The sequence below is a fragment of the Haliotis rufescens genome, unplaced genomic scaffold (genome assembly GCF_023055435.1).
Source record: "Haliotis rufescens isolate VD_foot unplaced genomic scaffold, xgHalRufe1.0.p SCAF_15, whole genome shotgun sequence".
Classification (NCBI taxonomy): Eukaryota; Metazoa; Mollusca; class Gastropoda; order Lepetellida; family Haliotidae; genus Haliotis; species Haliotis rufescens.
Window position 1 is genome coordinate 21,398,603 of NW_025963835.1, and position 20,502 is coordinate 21,419,104.

The window sequence follows — 20,502 nt, forward strand, 5'->3', positions numbered from 1 at the left end:
ACCGAGAGTGTAACGAAGGTGTCACGCGCTGGGAAGGAGCTTGGGATACATGACACTCTATGGGGTTGTCTCATAGCTCAACTGGTTCAAACACATACCTGAGGGGGGACAATATAATCTGCGACATCCCACACCCGCGTCCCTATACCCGGGTTGTCTGTGAGATTTGTGAAGGCCACTCCTTTCACCTTGGTGGTAACGGCACTTTGGACATCTTCAAAATCCTGGTATCCTTTCTTGTAAACAATTGCATACCTGCAAATCCAAAGAGTTGACATTTTGATTGGTTGGTTTGTTGGTTTGTTGTTTAACGCCGCACTCAGCAATATTCCAGCTTTATGTCGGCGGTCTGTAAATAATCATGTTTGGACTAGACAATCCAGTGATTAATATCATGAGCATCAATCCACGCAATTGGGATTGGTGACATGCATCAACCAAGTCAGCGAGCCTGACCACCCGATCCCGTTAGTCGCCTTTTACGACAAGCATGGTCACCTTTTACGGCAAGCATGGGCTGCTGAAGACCTATTCTACCCCGGAATCTTCACGGGTCTGACATATTGACAGTAATTCATGTCCATAAAATTAAACAAGAACACAGAGAAATTAGTTGCATTCCTTTGTGAAGTTTGTGTGTTTGTTGCTGTTTAACGCTTCACTTCGCAGTATCCCAGGTATGTGGCGGCGGCCTGTAAATAATTGAGTCTGGACCAGACAATCCAGTGATTGATAATATGGGCATCCATTCATGTAATTGGGATATGATGACATGCATCAACCAAGTCAGCGAGCCTGACCACCCGATCCCGTTAGTCACCTTTTACAACAAGCATTGTTGCCTTTTACGGCAAGCATGGGTTGCTGAAGATCTATTCTACCCCGGATCATCACGGTTCTACATTCCTGAGAGCCTGTCTTAATTAAAATAAACATGTATAAATTATTCTCATCTTTAACATTGTACCTTGTCTGCTTTATATCAGTACAACTAGAATATATATACTACTCAAAAGAAGTTAAAGAACATCCAATTCATTCATATTACTTTAGTTTTTTTATGGCATGTTCGTTTGAAAAAATAAAATATATAAAATAAAATGCCTCCTTCTTCACATTCTAAAACAAGAGTGATCAGGAGATGACATATCTTCCCGGTCTGGTGCAATTCGGAAAAGGAGTTTGGCTACTTATACTTTGGGTTCATTGTCACTGGATACCTTTATTTCAGTGAAGAAAAAAATACTGTTCAGAATTTTTCAAAATCCCAAATCACCAAAAGACACCAGTTGACCACTAGACTGATCTAAAATTGCAGGTTTCATTCAGAAATATTCAACGATTTTGGTGTTCTGCTCCGGAAATGATCACAACCCTCATTATCTGTTTAAGCCCCAATTGTTGTCATGAAAAAAAGTAAAACAAGTATTTGTCACAAAGTGACGAAATGTCCCCCGCCTGTATATATACCATAGTACCAAATATGAAGACAATCCAGCGATTAGTTCTTGAGATATTGCGGCAACACCGTTTTCCAACTCCAAAAGCAGATTTGCCTGCTGTGACCTTGAAAATGGGGTCAAGGTCACCAAAACAGACTGGTGTCTGCGGTGTCTGTATATACACCATAGTTCCAAATATGAAGACAATCCAGCGATTAGTTCTTGAGATATCGTGGCAACACCGTTTTCCAACTCCAAAAGCAGATTTGCCTGCTGTGACCTTGAAAATGGGGTCAAGGTCACCAAAACCGACTGGTGTCTGCGGAGTCTGTATATACACCATAGTTCATAATATGAAGACAATCCAGCGTTAGTTCTTAAGATATCGCGGCAACAAACAGGTGGGAGGTACGGACGGACGTACGGACGGTTGTGAATACTATATCCCCCGCTCCGCTCTTTGGCGCGGCGGGGGACAATAAAAAATATAACTCATTAAAGATCACCAGTTCACAAATAAATTAAACTGATTTAAATAGCAAGTTTCAACAAGACTTTGGAGTTCTGCTCAGGAAACGAAAAACAACTAGTTTTCATCATGAAAAATCATGTAAAAAAACAAAATAAAAAGAATACAAATCCTGAATCTTGAAGACACCGGTTCCCCACTCGAATGATCTATATAGAAAGTTCAACAAGAAATATTAAGGGTTTGGGAGTTCTGCTACGGAAACGAAAATCAGATGGTGGACAGATCGACATGCTGATCGCTCTGTCCTCCAGTGTTGTCGAACCAGGGGGATAAAAAGGGATGTCAAATTTTATGGCCGCTATATTGGCCCTACGTTGGGCGCCAATGTAGCGGCCAAAAAAATTCCGAGTCCCGTGATGGGATTCGAACCACGGTGATCAGAGGTTGGACGCCTTGTCCACATGACCAAAGAGGTTAACCCCGTCAGCAAGCTGACAAGGTAAGGATGTCATCTGTGGGATGACTCCATGCCCTGCTACAAAAATATAAAGATTAATTTATTGTGGCCTTAATATTGTATTTGAATTATTTTCTTGAAAGGAGAGATGCCTTCTTCCCTCGAGGGTGACCGTCTGGAAACAGTACCAGGTACACCTAGACATAGATTTTTAACAACCACTTCACACCAAACCAATGCTAAAAAAATGCTTATTTTTCTGTAGACCTACAAACTGACTTAGTACGCATAATATCTCCAAACCATAACATACACAAAGTGTACCCTTAGCCACCTCCATCTGAAGCGACCAGAACTCTCAAATCCAAGGGGCGGTCGGGTAGCCTAGTGGTTAAAGCGTAAGCTCGTCACCCCGAAGACACGGGTTCGATTCCCGACATGGGTACAATGTGTGAAGCCCATTTCTGGTGTCCCCCGCCGTGATATTGCTGGAATGTTGCTAAAAGGTGTAAAACCGAACTCACTCACTCACTCTCAAATCCAACCTTAATAGTGCTAAGATGATCATAGCATAGACAGTAGCTAAGATCGTTTTGTGGAAAGCCACAACAGTTTACATGTGACTTTGTCAGACAATAGATAGATTCTCAACATCATGCTATCCTCCTGATGACTCATTGTCTAAGCGGGAGAAATTGTCCACCTTTCTGTGTATATCTGTACAAATGCAGCCTTAATTGAGTTTACACAGTAACAGAGGCTTTAATTGATGCCTTGAATAGATGAATAATTCATATTGTCAAGGGTGGCTTAAGATTAATCCAATTGAATCTGTTGTGTTATTAAACATTGATCAGGAGTAGCAAGAATGTATTCCCAAGATTCTCTACAGAAGTTTGTAAACTTTGTGGTTGTTTTTGTCTTGCATTACACGTCTCTATTGACCTGAAGTCTCGTCACCAGGCTTGGTTAACATACACATGGGACTGCATTACACGTCTCTATTGACCTGAAGTCTCGTCACCAGGCTTAGTTAACATACACATGGGACTGCATTACACGTCTCTATTGACCTGAAGTCTCGTCACCAGGCTTAGTTAACATACACATGGGACTGCATTACACGTCTCTATTGACCTGAAGTTTCGTCACCAGGCTTTGTTAACATACACATGGGACTGCATTACACGTCTCTACTGAGCTGAAGTCTCGTCACCAGGCTTAGTTAACATACACATGGGACTGCATTACACGTCTCTATTGACCTGAAGTCTCGTCACCAGGCTTAGTTAACATACACATGGGACTGCATTACACGTCTCTATTGACCTGAAGTCTCGTCACCAGGCTTAGTTAACATACACATGGGACTGCATTACACGTCTCTATTGACCTGAAGTCTCGTCACCAGGCTTAGTTAACATACACATGGGACTGCATTACACGTCTCTATTGACCTGAAGTCTCGTCACCAGGCTTAGTTAACATACACATGGGACTGCATTACACGTCTCTACTGACCTGAAGTCTCGTCACCAGGCTTGGTTAACATACACATGGGACTGCATTACACGTCTCTATTGACCTGAAGTCTCGTCACCAGGCTTTGTTAACATACACATGGGACTGCATTACACGTCTCTATTGACCTGAAGTCTCGTCACCAGGCTTTGTTAACATACACATGGGACTGCATTACACGTCTCTATTGACCTGAAGTCTCGTCACCAGGCTTTGTTAACATACACATGGGACTGCATTACACGTCTCTATTGACCTGAAGTCTCGTCACCAGGCTTTGTTAACATACACATGGGACTGCATTAAATATGTTACATGCAAAGAAGATTAAAATCTTTCAGAGTTTTTGATATGTGATGTCAAAACTTTTAATATTTATCAGAAATAGTGGTAAAGTTACAAAATACTGAGTGTTCATGTTAGGCTGTTTCATATAGGAGTTGAGTTGAGTTTAGTTGAGTGGAAACTAGTTCAGGGCATCTGATCACGCAAGTGAGGTGAGGTGAGGTGAGGTGAGGTGAGGTGAGGTGAGATGGGGTTTAACGTTGCGTCCAAGATTATTGCACTTATATAGCGACGTGCTTGCACGTGTATGTGTGTGTGTGGCTGCTTGTACTAGTCCGGACTGATGCCGATTTATAGTGGTAGCACACTGAGATACCATGCCGCAGTTTAACATGAATACCCCACTCAGACACAGTATACTGACTCCGAGCCGACCAGTCCTTGTTTTAGCCCCTTAATGCCGAGCGCCAGACAGGGAAACAACAAGTACAATCTTTTACCATAAAACCCCGGACCTTCCGCTCTCCGGGCGGACGCTCTACCATTAGACCACGGAGGCAGTCTGAGGTGAGGTGAGGTGAGGTGAGGTGAGGTGAGGTGAGGTGAGGTGAGGTCATAAATCCCACTGTGTCAGCTTCATGTGCTACGGCAACTTTCCCAAATTACTTCTAGTGTTTTGTTACAATCTTCTGGTCAGGATATCATAGTTGATTGATTGAGTATTGTTTTACAGCAATATTCCAGCAATATCATCGGCTTGGATCGTACACCAGAAATGGGCTTCACACATTGTACCTATGTCGGGAATCGAACCCGGGTCTTCGGTGCGACGAGCAAACGCTTTAACCACTAGGCTACCCGACCGCCCCTAACTGATTTTAGAGATTTTCAGAAAAGGTTCCTGATATTTGAACATGGGAAAGTCAATGATCAAAACTGAATGTTGCTACAAACAGTACAAACTTCGGGCAAAAGATTCATATTAGATCACTGACTTGCTCTTGGAATTGTCTCTTGAAGGTGGGAAGATAAGTGTTTTTTTATCCAGTTTAATCATACTTATAAACTTAGGTAATTAATCGAAAATTCGAAATTTGCAAGAATATAAGAAAAAGAAAAGGCCAGCTGTTAGAAATCTGAACATGTATTATAATTTTCATATAAATATTTCAAAGTTTTCTATGACTTTCAAATTTTACATATCCAGCGGGTGATAAAGGGCCGTTATCCCTAGTAACCTCATCCCTTCTCTTATATTGATGCACAGGTGTTCCCGAGAGTAATCATCCAAAAGCTGGTATTTCAGAAGGGGATTCATGGTGCAGATAAAATTGAGTGAATGATTTGATTTTACTTTTGATTTCTGCGGAATTGGTTTGCACTGATATCATTAATCATTTGCTATTGCAATAAGATTGCTGTCCTGTGTTTTAATTACTTTTTTAAATTATTAATCACATCAGGTAGGATAGTTGAGAGCACAGGTAAAGATTATGAAACTGGATTGTCTGCAAAATCTCAGGGTTACACAATACAAGCGCAAAACAATCAATACATTACAGGCACCTGCAGCAAGGATGAAGATCAAGTCAATGATGATGATACCAAGCATGGGTTAGTGAGTGAGTTGGGTTTAACGCCGCTTTTAACAGTGTTTCAGTTATATCACGGCGTGTCAGCTTAATGTGGAAGGAAAGCCCAAAGTGATGCAGGTCTCAGACGTTTACCACTTCGGTGAAACCGACTCGCACGGGTATGGTGCTGACAAACCTAGAAACATAATCGGGGCAAACCGGGATTCGAACCCACAATCATAGGTTTCTGTTATGCCCAAGGGACGCAACTCTGCACAGCGAATCGCGGCGCCTTAGATGACTGGGCCACCCGTGCCCCCCCCACCAAGATTGGAATCTCTATACATCCGCTACTTCAGAGATACAAACTTATCCATCACCCATGGAGATTCCGAACTTAGTTGATGTCATCATATACATATTGCGAGGATCAATGCTCATGATGTTAATCATTGCTTGTCGGCTCCAGACCATCGTCATATAGCTGGAATGATGCTGAGTGCGACATTAAACAGCAAACAAAACAAAAAAAACGATCTCCTCCAAATTTATTCAGGATTTCTCCCACAGAGTTCATTAATATCAGAGAAAGAACAAAGCTTATCCAGGACTTATCCTGGAACATCTTCCTGAGGCAAGGGAGTTAACTGACTGTAAAAGTCCAGTTTCAAAACTTGACAAACTAGGCTGGAATTTCTGGGCTCGATCGTAGCTCCACCAGTCTTTTACAAGTTATGTCCCTTCTATGTCCTTCCTATTGACCAATCAGATTCAGTCTCTCATATCACTTACAATCGTCAGGACAATCTGATTGATAATCAAGATCTATATTGTAATAAAACGGAAGTGCCTTGATTAAAGACATGAAAAGATTAGGAAATATCTCTCGATGCCCAGCTGGCGGTACACATGCTTTGCGAATCCTTCAGTTCACCAAAATCTGCATGTTGAAATCCATGTTGTTTATGAACCGGATATCTATTTGTTACGGAAATTTATTTGAAAGTCAAAAGGTTGTGAGCGAGTGAGTGAGTTTGATTTAACTCTGCTTTTAGGAATATTCCAGCAATATCACAGCGGGGGACCCCAGAAATGGGCTTTACACATTGTACCCATGTCGGGAATCGAACCCGGGTCTTTCCACATGACAAGTGATATAACTGGAATACTGTTAAAAGCGGCGTTAAACCCAACTTACTCACTCACTCCGATTCCAGAACCCATTTCATTCCAAAATTATATTTGTTAAATTGACAGCACATATGTGAAGGTTAAATCACAGGTAACAAAATATGAATTAACAATAAACTATTTTTGCTGGTTATTGCTGAATAATATTGATATCGATAATCTGGGCTCTGACATCCATCATTAATCAATCGTCACTGTTTGAATCCCAGTAATGAAATAGTTTAATTATTAATCAGTGCTGAAGTATGCCAGGTTTGTCATCTGCATATATGCTACTCAAACAAAGTAAAGGACAACTCGATTCTTTCATATTACAACCGGAGGCGGTCGGGTAGCCTAGTGGTTAAAGCGTTCGCTCGTCAGGCCGAAGACCCGGCTTCGATTCATGACATGGGTACAATGTGTGAAGCCCATTTCTGATGTCCCCCGCCGTGATATTGCTGGAATATTGATAAAAGGAGCTTAAAACCATACTCACTCACTCACTGTTCCATTTTTGAGATATTTTATGTTTAGATCATTGTGTTGACCATGCTCATATACTCATAAGTTTTTTCCGGTTTTGAAAACGTCTTCTCTGAAATGTCCAGACTTAGAATTGCTGGAATATTGCTAAAAGGGGCTTAAAACCATACTCACGCACTCATATTACTACAGTTAATCTCATGGCACTACAGATGAACTGTATTGATATGAAAGAATCGAGTGGTCCTTAACTTTTTTTGAGCATACGAAAGTAACAATCTGATTCCATGTATTGGAGCCCTCATTACTGAAGAAAATAAGTGAGTGAGTGGGTGGTTTTACACCGCCTTTTCAATATTCCAGCAATATCATCGGCGGGGGACATCAGAGTGAGTGAGTATGGTTTTACGCCGCTTTTAGCAATATTCCAGCAATATCACGGCGGGGGACACCAGAAATGGGCTTCACACACTGTACCCATGTCGGGAATCGAACCCGGGTCTTCGGCGTGACGAGCGAACGCTTTAACCACTAGGCTACCCGACCGCCCCGGGGGACACCAGAAATGGGCTTCACACATTGTACCCATGTCAGGAATCGAACCCGGGTCTTCGGCGTGACGAACGAACGCTTTAAACCACTGGGCTACCCGACCGCCCCTTACTGAGAAGACATATGATTCAAATAATATCAACATCAATAAGCACTATCATTACTTGATCAATTGCTCTATACCTTAAAATGTCAAAGTAGTATAAAATTACTTTAATAAGTCAGTTGTACTGGAAAAAAATGAGAATATCAAATATCATGACATGATTAAGTACGCAATATGAGAAGTGCTATATGATCTTACACGTGACCTGCACAAAAACAGAGAGCATGTATAACAGCTGAGTCTATTTGATTAGCTTCGCTGAGCTCCAAATAATTTTTGAGATTTTACTTGAAGGTTTCTATTTTAATTGGGTTATTACATTTTTCATTGGGTAACCATTATTTTTTCACTCATCTAATCATCACTCTATTGGGTTATTCCCCAAATCAGTAAGCATTTTGAGATTTAAAAAATTATGAAATAATGTTTTAGATGTACTAAACGGTTCTAAATATAGGCTTGACTCGGAAAGTAAATTAGCTGATAATTGTGTTTCAGACATTTGCTCCATTGTACACATGCTGAGAAAGCTTCATTGGGTATTTACACATGCCGTTTTCAAACAATTGAGTTTTCCATTTAATGCATGCGTTTCTGAATGCAAGTTAATTGAAAGTAATTGGGTTTTGAATAGTTTGGGGGGTATTTTACACAAATACGCAGCATATCTGCAGCTCTGGCTTCGATATATATTAATTAAAACTACTTAGACAAATAAATGACATTATTCAATAACCCACATGAAAATGAACAAGTTATTAAAAAACAATATTTTTTGGTCAGTAAAACCTATCAAAGGGCTTTAAATTGCACATAACCCACATATATTAACCCCACAAAATAAATTCAATTTAAAAAGAGGCACCTGAAATTGAAAGGCACAGTTGAGACAAGTATACAAAAAAATCTGAAAGAACAAAGTCGTGTCTCTTGTTGATACAATCATGGCATGAAAAAGAATAAGGGTTAAACGGTACTGACAGATCAGGAGGAGCTACGAAAATACAAAAGTTCACTTGCCCTATGACATAAACAATGACGGTTAGCTGCAGCCCTGCGTTGATAATGCCCACGGTCTTACTCTTGAGCGATATCAGTTGTGGCGTGGAATAGTCAAACAGTTGTTTGATGTCTGAACACAGCAGTTCCGATAGTGCCATCTTGCGACACATATACCTGGTCATGTGACCTCACATCCTGACACGATATCGTAGCACATTTCAATATCTCCACGACAAAACTCGACACTTTCTTGTGATTTCACAAGTGTAATATCTTTATTACATCCAAACAGTCCATGAGGGTACTGCCTTGTGGAAAGTGGTCCGTAGGAAATTACCCCGAGGGATCAAGTTACAAGAGTAGGGTACCGTGAATGTTGCTTTAACACCATCATAAACATCTGGGATGTAATTGCAGACGCACAAATATTGTCTCCTCCTCCGGGAAGTGATATTAGAACCTCTGACATTTGACTCAGCAACTAACAACAATATTTCCTCCACCTGGTGTACATTTCATATCAAACATGAAACTTCTCCCCCACAGCTGTCAAATTTGTCGTCAATTTCGTCGTCAATTTCAAACACATGCTCGTTAATTTCAAACCCATGCATGTCACTTCACTGTCAGTGTACAAGTTGTTCTTCTTCTTCTGTGAAACTAACAAAGCTGATTGATTCATGTAAATGTCAGCCATCAACTCGCAAACTCCTGGATTCTAACACGACATCTGAGAAACACAGCTACAAGTCTGGCAATATTCAAAGGTTCAATGATCGGGTCCTGTAAGCAGCTCTCAGAAAGAAACATCCACTGCTTAATGAACTCTCGCCCTATACCTTCATTATGACAGGCCTCACTGTTAACCAGTCACATGCCGATCGACACACAAGCCGTCTCGCACAATAAAAACATCAACTCCAGCCCGACTGTGGCCACATGATCGAGAACCAGCTAGGCATGATCAGTTAATGGAGACTGTTCTTGAAGTTGCTGCTGCACCATAAGCCTCTTGGCATCACATACAGAATTTCCATCCATCCATCCATGTCAGGAATTCAGGTACTTTAACTCTTTTCACACATGATGGCACCAATATGCATTTTTACCCAGTCTGTCAGAAACTCATATTACCAAGACAGTTCAACAAAACATATGTGACCTGAAAAAAATATCTGGAACAACAGATATGAACAAGCTACTAGGTTCAGACTCATAAATAACTCGGTATTAGTGTATGTTTTCTGTCATCTGAAAAAAAAATCAATAAAATATAAGACGTCAAAGTCAATAACCAGTCTCCATCATCAGCAAACACAGAAAACCCTAGTTTCAGAAACAGCTTCAAAATTATAGTGCTGATTTCAAAGGAACCATTGTTCCTGTAAGTGTAGTGTCATAATTGTTCTTAAAATATTCACGATCAGAAACAAATGGTCATATACCACATAATCAAGCCATCAAAATTCAATATAATATTCCATATCAAACCAATCATTCCAAATTGATACATCTTGGAATCGTATTAATTACGGATTAGATTTCAATTTGAAATTCCTTTTTACGAGAACCGTACAATGATCTCCAATTAAAGTGATGTTATCAGCAACGGGGTTATCCACAGCCGACTTCATCACTGTTGGTCTCTCCTTCGACGAATACATCATCATTTTGACCTGAAATACACCTAAAACAGCAACATAAGGGTCAGGACCAATCCACAATGACACCTTGAGTACCGACCCACTATTACCAGACCTGGGTATCCACTGCATAGTGGTCCTCGGAATTACTGTATTTGACGTAATAAGCGCCCCGCTCTAATAAGCACCCACAGCGATATCTAGATACTGGCTAGTGAACAATCCCAATTAGCACCCCTTCTAATTGATCAATGTACACAAGACTTATTTCTTCGTGTATAATACTCACTCCTGTGCGATATGCACCCTTAATTATGGGCAATTAAATTCTGGAAAATATATCTGTCGTGTATAATCAGGGTATGAAACTTCCCAAAATTTCAGCCAGACCACAGGACTGGCTAGCTGAAATACTTGCCAGCCCTGACCAAAACCTGCCTGCCCACTATAATCATATGTTTCTCAGGATAAGCTAACGGGGTTTCTTTTTGGTTACATTTTATCATTCATCTTTACATGTGAATTAATGCTTATCATTGGGAAATATTTAGAATATTTTCACATATGAAATATAACCTGACCGTCGGGCTGGGGGATTTGAAAATCTGGTATAATACACACAGACTTTTCTTTTGTATCATTTCAGGCTGTCAGCATAAACCATGAAATTTACGATCTTTCAACTGTTTTTTTTCACCAAAATATTATTCCAATAAGAGCCCCCTATCATTAATTTTGAGAGTTCCCTGGGCGCTTATTGCGTCAAATACGGTACTTTCGTAGACAAGTCAAGTAAAGTAGGATTAATTCGCTCAAGTTGCAGCCAAACTCTTTTTCCAACAGGCTCCAGTCTTGATTGGAGCCCTGGTCAAACTATTTAGATACAGAGATAAAACAGTCTTGTCATCCTAACACTGACATTGATTGAATCTGTATCTATTTTCAAACACAGGAAAGTCAGGATGAATGGGCCAAAGTCAAGAAAACATGATTTGTTTGTTTGTTTGTTGTTTAACGCTGCATTCAGCAATATTCAGCTAGCAAGTCAGCTAGCCTAACCACCCGATCCTGTTAGTTGCCTCTTACAGCAAGCATATGTTAACATATGAAGCAACTTGTAGTGTACGATGGACAATTTGTTTTAATTGTTAGTCATCATATACTACTCAATATTTACTAAGGATCACACCCTTGACTAAGACTATTTTGGTGCTTAGCAAATGTTGAGAAGTATATAATTTATCAGAGGTTATCTAGAGGTGGAGCGTCCGCCCGGAGAGCGGAAGGTCCGGGGTTTGATCCCCGGCCGCGTCATACCAAAAGACGTTAAAAGATGTTACTTGTTGTTACCCTGTCTGGCGCTCGGCATTAAGGGGCTAAAACAAGGACTGGTCGGCTCGGAGTCAGTATACTCAGCATCAATCCGGACTAGTACAAGCAGCCACACACACACACACACGTGCATGCACGTCGCTATATAAGTGCAATAATCTTGGACGCGACGTTAAACCCCATTTCACCTTTAATATATCACATGACTAACTGTATGTCCATGTAGTCCTGTGGAAACCTGGGTCCTGCTTAGGATCCACAAGATTCAGGTACCGGAACTAACCCTCCCATCCTACAACATTGCATTACTTGTAATATAACTTGTAATCCACCTCCAATATTGCATAAATTTTCATAAATCTGTTAAAAAAGAAATTCATTATTACCAAAGGACCAACGCATTGAATATCAAAGACAAATGACATATTAATGAAATAATATCAATTTATTTTCAAATAAATCTTTGAACAAAAACATGACTTAAAGATGTGAAAAGGTTAAGTAGGGCTTTACGCAGTATTAACAAATATAGAGAATGGATGCAGAAACATAGTTACTGCATCACGAAGGACGCACAATAATATTCATTAAACTACAGCAGTTATAGCTATAGGTATCTGTCAATTCATCAATCATCAATCATGACCACTGTCCACATGATCATTGATTCATTCTAGGCTCTGAAGTAATTATCTAAACATAAAGTACACTACACCATTTCATTACTTTACAGGACCCTCATATTGCCTGTAAGGACCCTTAAAATAAAATATTGGGACTTACTTTAATAAGTCACGGTAAAACCCTGGTTAAGTCTCATTCAAGTATTTTGTAGTTGCTTTCATGTTTCCATAATTGTTAAAAAACGTCAATTTAATCAACAACTAATCCAAACTTCAATCAGTCATCAGTGTCCTTTACAAACAGTCCACAAATATCAGAGAGCTTGCCATACGATGCATACACATTCTTCACTATCTTACACTTTGAAACTTCACCTGTGTGGGTGAAATATCACAAGACAATATCTGGTCGGTTCAAATTCCATCTTTCTGCTCTTTAACAGTTTGCTCTGTGATTGGCTACGCTGTGATCAACAGATGTTGTCACATGGTCAGGAAGCGATGCTGCTAGTCAAAACTGCACTTGGTTGAAATTAACCAACAAAAACAGCTGTAAACAGATGATGAAACAACACCACGGGATGACAGTGAATGTTTCGCCATTACCAAGCTGCTAATGACAAGTAACAACAACTTTATTTATTTATTTATTTATTTATTTATTGTGTATTGTCATCTTATGCTGTTTACCGCTGTCATATAGCTGACTGTGGCGTTAAACAACAAACAAAACAACAAAAAATTATGCTGTTTACAATATCCAGATCATTGATAAGGGAGGTAACTCTTCCCGAAAGACACTTGTTTCAGTAGTCTTGACATTTTGCTATACAGACGACGGAGTGGTCAAATGGTATCAGGCAAGCAGAGCTGTGTAAGCACGAGGTTATCGGCTATTGTTAACAAACAAAGCTTCAAAACAGTCAACGTATTGTCCCTTTAAATCATAGACATATAGTTACTTAAAAAAAGTGGAAATCAAATAAACTCTTAAATGGTTGCTACTCCAAAAAATGAATGTGTAATACCTCAAATAATACAAGCTCCTAAGTTTTGTTTTGCCATCAAACAAAGGATACTTACTTTTCGAATCTTTAAGATGTTATTTCTTAAAAAACAGCCGCATGTTCATTTCCTGAACATAGACAGAAAATACACGTTACCAAAAAACATGAAAATCTCATTCCAAACACGTCATGAATGAAATTGGACACTATTATCCTCACAATACACAACTCCAAACACAGCAATAAAAAAACTAATTTTGTAAAGAGTCCTTTTTCCTGGATACAGCAATAAAAAATAAAAAATTAAACAAGAAATAAAACCAAGAATAAGCCAGGTATATTTTTTTAAATATTCAGAGCTTAAAGCTGATCGGCTTTGATTATCAGCTGAAATCAATAGAGGAAGACTAGCTGGAGGTGCTGCACATGTTCTATAACTAGATATAATTTTTATTTCTGTGAATGATTGAAAACTTAAATTTGAAGAAACTAATAACTTCATAATGCAACATGTGTTAAAGGCAGAGGTTGTTAAAGTTTCAGATTTGGGTGTTAGGTGACGATGTGTCTGGAAGATCTTGTCAGACCAAAAACGACATTTTTATAAAACTAGGATGCCAAAGACGGGACCAGTAATATTGCTCTATTTGATTAGCTCCTTATCAGGTTGATCAGTTGTAGGAATCGGTGGAATTTCATTACAAGGCTCAGTGTACAGACTCTCTCGGGATGAGGAAAGTTGCCCACTGCCCAGGAGAGACATGTGTCTAGTCAGTCTATTGACATATACATAATATGCAAATCCTTCACTGAACAAATATGGGAGTATTCTAAAAATATAAATATGTATAAAATGTATATTAATCAGATCTAAAAACATTATTACATGACTCTTTTTTATGGATAAAATGTTTTTGTGAAATTTCTAATAAAATATATAATTTTAAGAAAAACAATTGTTTTCTAATTTCCTATATGTAAGACAGCTCAGTTAGTGAGTGAGTGAGTTGGGTTTAACGCCACTATATCACAGCATATCATCTTAATGTGGGAGGAAAGTCCGAAGTGATGCAAGTTTCAGACATTTACCACTTTGGTGAAACCCACGAGCACGGGTATGGTGGAGAAAAATCCATAAACATAATTGGGGCAAACCGGAATTTTGAACCCACAATCATAAACTTCTGGCGTGCCCAAGGGACGCAACTCTGCACAGTGAATTGCAGCCCCTTTGACGACTGGGCCATCCATGACCCAGACAGCTGACTGAGAAATATAATTTAAAAATATCATGAAACTCAATTATCAGCAACCTTAACTCATCGGTTTAAGTAAAATGCATAGCCACAACAACAACACAGCCTCCATTCCAATGTTTCAGCAGAATTTCTGCCCTATAGCAGTTCCTAAAATGACTTTTTATCGTGGGTTCGAATCCTAGATGAACCATGATTATATTTCATGGTTTTTCATAACCCCTCTGCTTGTGAGTTTCACCAAAGTGATAAAAGTCTAAGAGCTGCGATATAGTGGCAGCCTTCAGAACCTCAATAAGTTCAACAGATAAACAGAAGTTCAAAATACAAAGTCATACAAACCAAACCACAAACATGATGTGTTTGCAAGGGGTGACTATTGGTCTGGAAATCACTATTGCGATAACTATTGATATTGAAAGAAACTATTGTGATAACTATTGATATTGCAAGCAACTAGTTTTCAGTGTATCATTTTAGATGGATTTTAGAGGTGAGGTGAGGTGAGGTGAAATGGGGTTTAACGTCGCGTCCAAGATTATTGCACTTATATCGCGACGTGCATGTACATGTGTGTGTTTGTGTGGCTGCTTGTACTAGTCCGGACTGATGCCGATTTATAGTGCTAGCTCACTGAGATACCATGCCGCAGTTTTACATGAATACCCCACTCAATCACAGTATACTGACTCCGAGCCGACCAGTCCTTGTTTTAGCTCCTTAATGCCGAGCGCCAGACAGGGTAACAACAAGTACCATCTTTCAACGTCTTTTGGTATGACGCGGTCGGGATCGAACCCCGGACCTTGATGGATTTTAGAGTTGAATTAAACCTTGGAACTGAAGTTTCCTTTGAATGTGATAAACATAAGACTTCCAAACACTTGATTTTCAACTCAAGTTTGTCACAAACTCCACTTGACTGTCGCCCCCCGCCACTTTACTTTAAGAAAGAGTGGTTGCTAAGCATCAAGGGCAGTTAACTCTAATCCTCACTTGGCTGCGTTCACGAGCATGTTTCGGAGACTCAATGGGATGATATGTTATCGAAACTATCGATATTCCTAACTGAAATCTATACTATTGATCGGAAACTGATTACACAATTGATTTAGTGACTTAAAGTGCTTACCAATAGGAATATATCGATATTTCGATTTATCATGACACCCCTCTGTTTGATGATATTTCATCATTTCAAGAAACAAGTTTAATCTGATAGAAATAGAAACACACCTCTCCCAATTCGAACTTTAATATAATGTAGACACAATGTATGGATAAACAATTGATCTTACTTCAATACAGAGCTCGAAATCAGCTGTGTATTTGCGTAAAATACACATTAAATAAACTGAAATACGCAGACAAAACAAATACTAGAAATACACAACAAAAAACATAAATACGCTATTGAAACAACATTAATGCGTATATAACAACTTTTAGATAAAACGATTGCATATATTACAACTGTTAGATAATATGATTGTGTATCAGCTGATCGCCAACTTCACTTACCGACAGTCACATTCAGAAAAGCTTCAGCGACAAACATACTGATAGATGGCAAATGAAAAGCACAACGTGCCTAGTCAATGTACATGTTGTATCTTAATCAGTCGCTGACTGGTAATTAAAACAATAGCAACTTTCTTACAATGCCAGGTTTTGTAAACAAAAAATGGCTTCCCGGAGAGGGAGCCACAAGCATACGCAGACGTGTATACTATTCATACAGTTTTAAATGATTTATAGGGATTGTAACGACACAGGTTATAAATTAAAAACCCAGATGTCAGGAAAAAGGTGGGTAACAAAAATTTGAATACGCTCTAAAACTTATGGAAACCAATCAAAATTAAACCTTTTGGTAAAATACCCAAATAACTAAAAGCTTATCTATAGCTCTGCAGCAATTATCAGGAATACTGTACAAGATTGTACAAGTACGGATGTAAAGGATACAAATAACAAAGGTGTCCAGGGACGTGACTGTCGTGACTGTCGTGACTCTGATCCCTCCACAATGTCTGTACAATTACCACAGAGCAGATGAAGCTGGCAGCAACTGTGTAGTCGTCAGGAAAACAGCATTAAGATGATTGGCATGTACTTGTACCAAACGCCCAGCCATAAACAGTCATATACACTTGAACATCAGTCAAATTAATTACCAAATTTTCTGCTTCAGATACTGATCGGAATAAACATCACAACATCACAGAACAATATGTCTGAAGCAAGGACTTGTCTTCCTACAAAGCACAAATAAATTGTCTTCTATTGCTGTAGTGGCAATAAAACAGGCTACATAAAAAATCAGAGTGCACTCAATAATGTCCTATTTCAGAGCTCGTTTTCTGCAGATTGAACTCTTATCACTTCATGTAGAAAATACCATCAGTTCTTTAAGTCGGAAAAACATTCTGGAAAGTTTCCAATTTAAATGAACTTGCAAACAGGAATGTTGTCCATGAATCAATGGATGGGTCAGTGAGGTGACAGAAACTTGAACCAGTGTGTAGACAGAATGTGAATAATTCACTGTAATTTGAAGTCTTGAATGCAAGAGTGGATAGAACTGATGAAGAGCCTCTTAAACCTCAGATCATTCATCATTCCATTAGTTTAATTGGAACCAGTGGAAAAATGTTTTGACACAAAACCAACAGATTTTCCTTCATCATTTTTTTTGTCAACATATTGAACTCGTAATATTCTCTTGTTCAAAATGAAAAATTCTTCGTATAGCCAGAGAAATTTAATTAATTTTTATAACATAAATTATTCCCAAAATACCTCAGGGTATGAGGAAAACAACCACATTACGTAATGGAGAAATCATGAAACTCGAGTGAGTGAGTGAGTGAGTGAGTGAGTGAGTATGGTTTTACGCCTCTTTTAGTAATATTCCAGCAATATCACAGAGGGGAAATGGGCTTCACACATTGTACCCATGTTGGGAATCAAACCCGGGTCTTCAGCATGACGAGCGAACGCTTTTACCACTAGGTAACCCCATCGCCCCTGCCGGAATTGAAGATCAACTAATTTCTCCGACATAAACCATGTTATGGTTGATACGTAATTTCGCTATAATTTTGCATAATGACCCATAGTTTTACAGTCTTACTTGTTCAGAATAGCCATTGACTTCCTGGTTCAGAATCAACTGTAACAGCAATACTTTTGTTTGTTTGTTTGTTTAACGCCGCACTCAGAAATATTCCAGCTATAAGACGGCGTCTGTAAATAATCGAGTCTGGGATCGATGGCATGCATCAACCAAGTCAGCGAGCCTGACCACCCGATCCCGTTAGTCGCCTCTTACGATCTTCCTGATCACAGCGCACAGGTCACAAATCAGGTGAAGTTAGGCAATGTCAGTCGCGGAGAGTCTTTAGATGGGTGACCGCGTTTCGGCAGCTTGACTGCTGAGAATTTCTAGGGCTTCGGTCCTGCCCCACACTGAAGCACATGTACCACATGTGGTGTCTCCTTGGGCAAGTGACTTTGTTAAAAATGTGTCTCTGTTCCCCCATCAGTGAATGGGTACCCGGTAGGATGAGATGGTAATGTGGTTAACCTTTTTGTGCCTAACAGGGCAGCTTGGGTTGTATACTGCCCAGGGAGCTGAGAGTGATTCTTGAGTGACCACTGATCCAGTGACCGGGGTAATAATAGTGCTTTGAGCCCCTGTTTGGAGTGAAAACAAGTGCAATATATACGGCCTACTATTATTATTATTAACAAACGAGTCTGGACCAAACCATCCACTGATTGACATCATGAGCATCAATCAATCAATAGGGATACGATGACCATCAACCAATGCATCAACCAAGTCACAAAACCAATCCTCCTCTGACATCAAAACATACATTTACAGATGTATCATCTTCACATGAAAATGATATAAATGACTTGTAGTTGCCTAAGACCCGTGAAGATTCCGGGGCAGAGTAGGTCTTCAGCAACCCATGCTTGCTGTAAAAGGTGACTATGCTTGTCGTAAAGGGCGACTAACGGATCGGGTGATCAGGCTCGCTCACTTGGTTGATACATGATACATGTCATTGATCCCAATTGTGTGGATTGATGCTGATGATGTCAATCACTGGATTGTCTGGTCCAGACTCGATTATTTTACCAACCGCCGTCATATAGCTGGAATATTGTTGAGTGTGGCGTTAAACAACAACAAACTGTAGTTGCCTAACGCTGATCATGTGTTGCCGACTGATAGGCCTTCGACTCAATCACAGCCAAAGCTTTGTTTCAGAAGTGGCTTAGCTAACACTAAGTCATCTCAGAATTTCTCTGTTCATCAGCTTGAAAATAACACCCATCCAAACTGACTCTTGTAAATGTGACTCCCGCATAGATCTACATTCAAAACTAGACCCGTGAAGATCCGGGGTAGAATAGGTCTTCACCCTGAATTGCTGTAAAAAGCTACTATGCTAAGGGGATTGGGTGGTCAGGCTCGCTGACTTGGTAAATGCATGTCTTCGTAACGAAATTGCGTGGATCGATGCTCATGATGTCAATCACTGGATTGTCTGGTCCAGACTCGATTATTTACAGACCGCCGTCATATAGCTGGAATGTGCCGCTTTGAACAACAAGCGTGTCCACTAGTCAATATCAAAACCTAGTTTCTACCATTGCCACATCAAGGCCATTTTTCTTGGTTCCACCCTGGCGCTAACTCAAATGGATCATGAGTTGTGCCCCTTGAAATGAAAACACAATATCCAATCAGATCGCTGTCCTTATCTTGTATAGCTTCACAAAGATGGCGACTAGCATAGGCAAGGACTTAGTTGATCAGATAACGAAAACATTCGCGATTTCATCCCTGACACATAAACATAGGCACTCGGTGGTGTGTGTGTGTGTGTTTGTGTGTGTGTGTGTGTGTGGGGGGGGGGGGGGGGGGGGATGTGTGTAAAAGACAAAAAAGACATATTCCTGTCAACAGAGACAGGCAGCAGTAAATCACTTTCATACGAAGGTGTACCAGTGTCGTGGATGTTGATTTTGTGAGACATTCTCTGATTGGATTATCGATATGTGCAACTGTCCAATCATATTTAGCACAGGAAAGTGGGCTTGGTGTGGCAAGGGATAAAAGGCTAGTGGACACTCTTGCGTAAGGAAGATGGCAAATGTTAGACCAAGTACCTTTGTGTTGCAGTGACAATATTCTACAAAACTTTCATTCAATATATTTCCATTTGTGCAGTGTTGGTAATAAACTTGCATCAACCAAGTCAGCGAGCCTGACAACCCGATCCCGTTAGTCGCCTCTTATGAGAAGCATAGTTGCCTTTGACTGCAAGCATGGGTTCCTGAAGACCTATTCTACCCCGGGTCTTCACGGGTCTTATCAGAATCAAATTATCTGTTATATACATAAGAGGCATGAAGATATACTATACTTCTTGACTTGATGAAACTCCCCATATACAGTCCACGTCTATTAGCCGACACAGGAGGTGTATGCTGGTGCCAATCACCATGTCCTACACAGCCATGAGTGCTGTGCTGAATGCACTAACGAGGGCT

The 20,502-nt window shown here is 39.9% G+C and overlaps 1 protein-coding gene across 4 annotated transcripts in view; it reads right to left on the reverse strand.

Moving 5' to 3' along the window:
- The window catches only part of LOC124135187 (P2X purinoceptor 4-like), a 141,647-nt gene that overhangs the window by 100,304 nt on the left and 20,841 nt on the right, over nucleotides 1-20,502 (reverse strand). For all 4 annotated transcript variants that reach the window (XM_046500429.2, XM_046500427.2, XM_046500432.2 and 1 more), the window contains exon 2: nucleotides 99-255. In XM_046500429.2, the coding sequence (XP_046356385.2) occupies nucleotides 99-255 (157 nt within the window). The remainder of the gene's footprint in view (nucleotides 1-98; nucleotides 256-20,502) is intronic.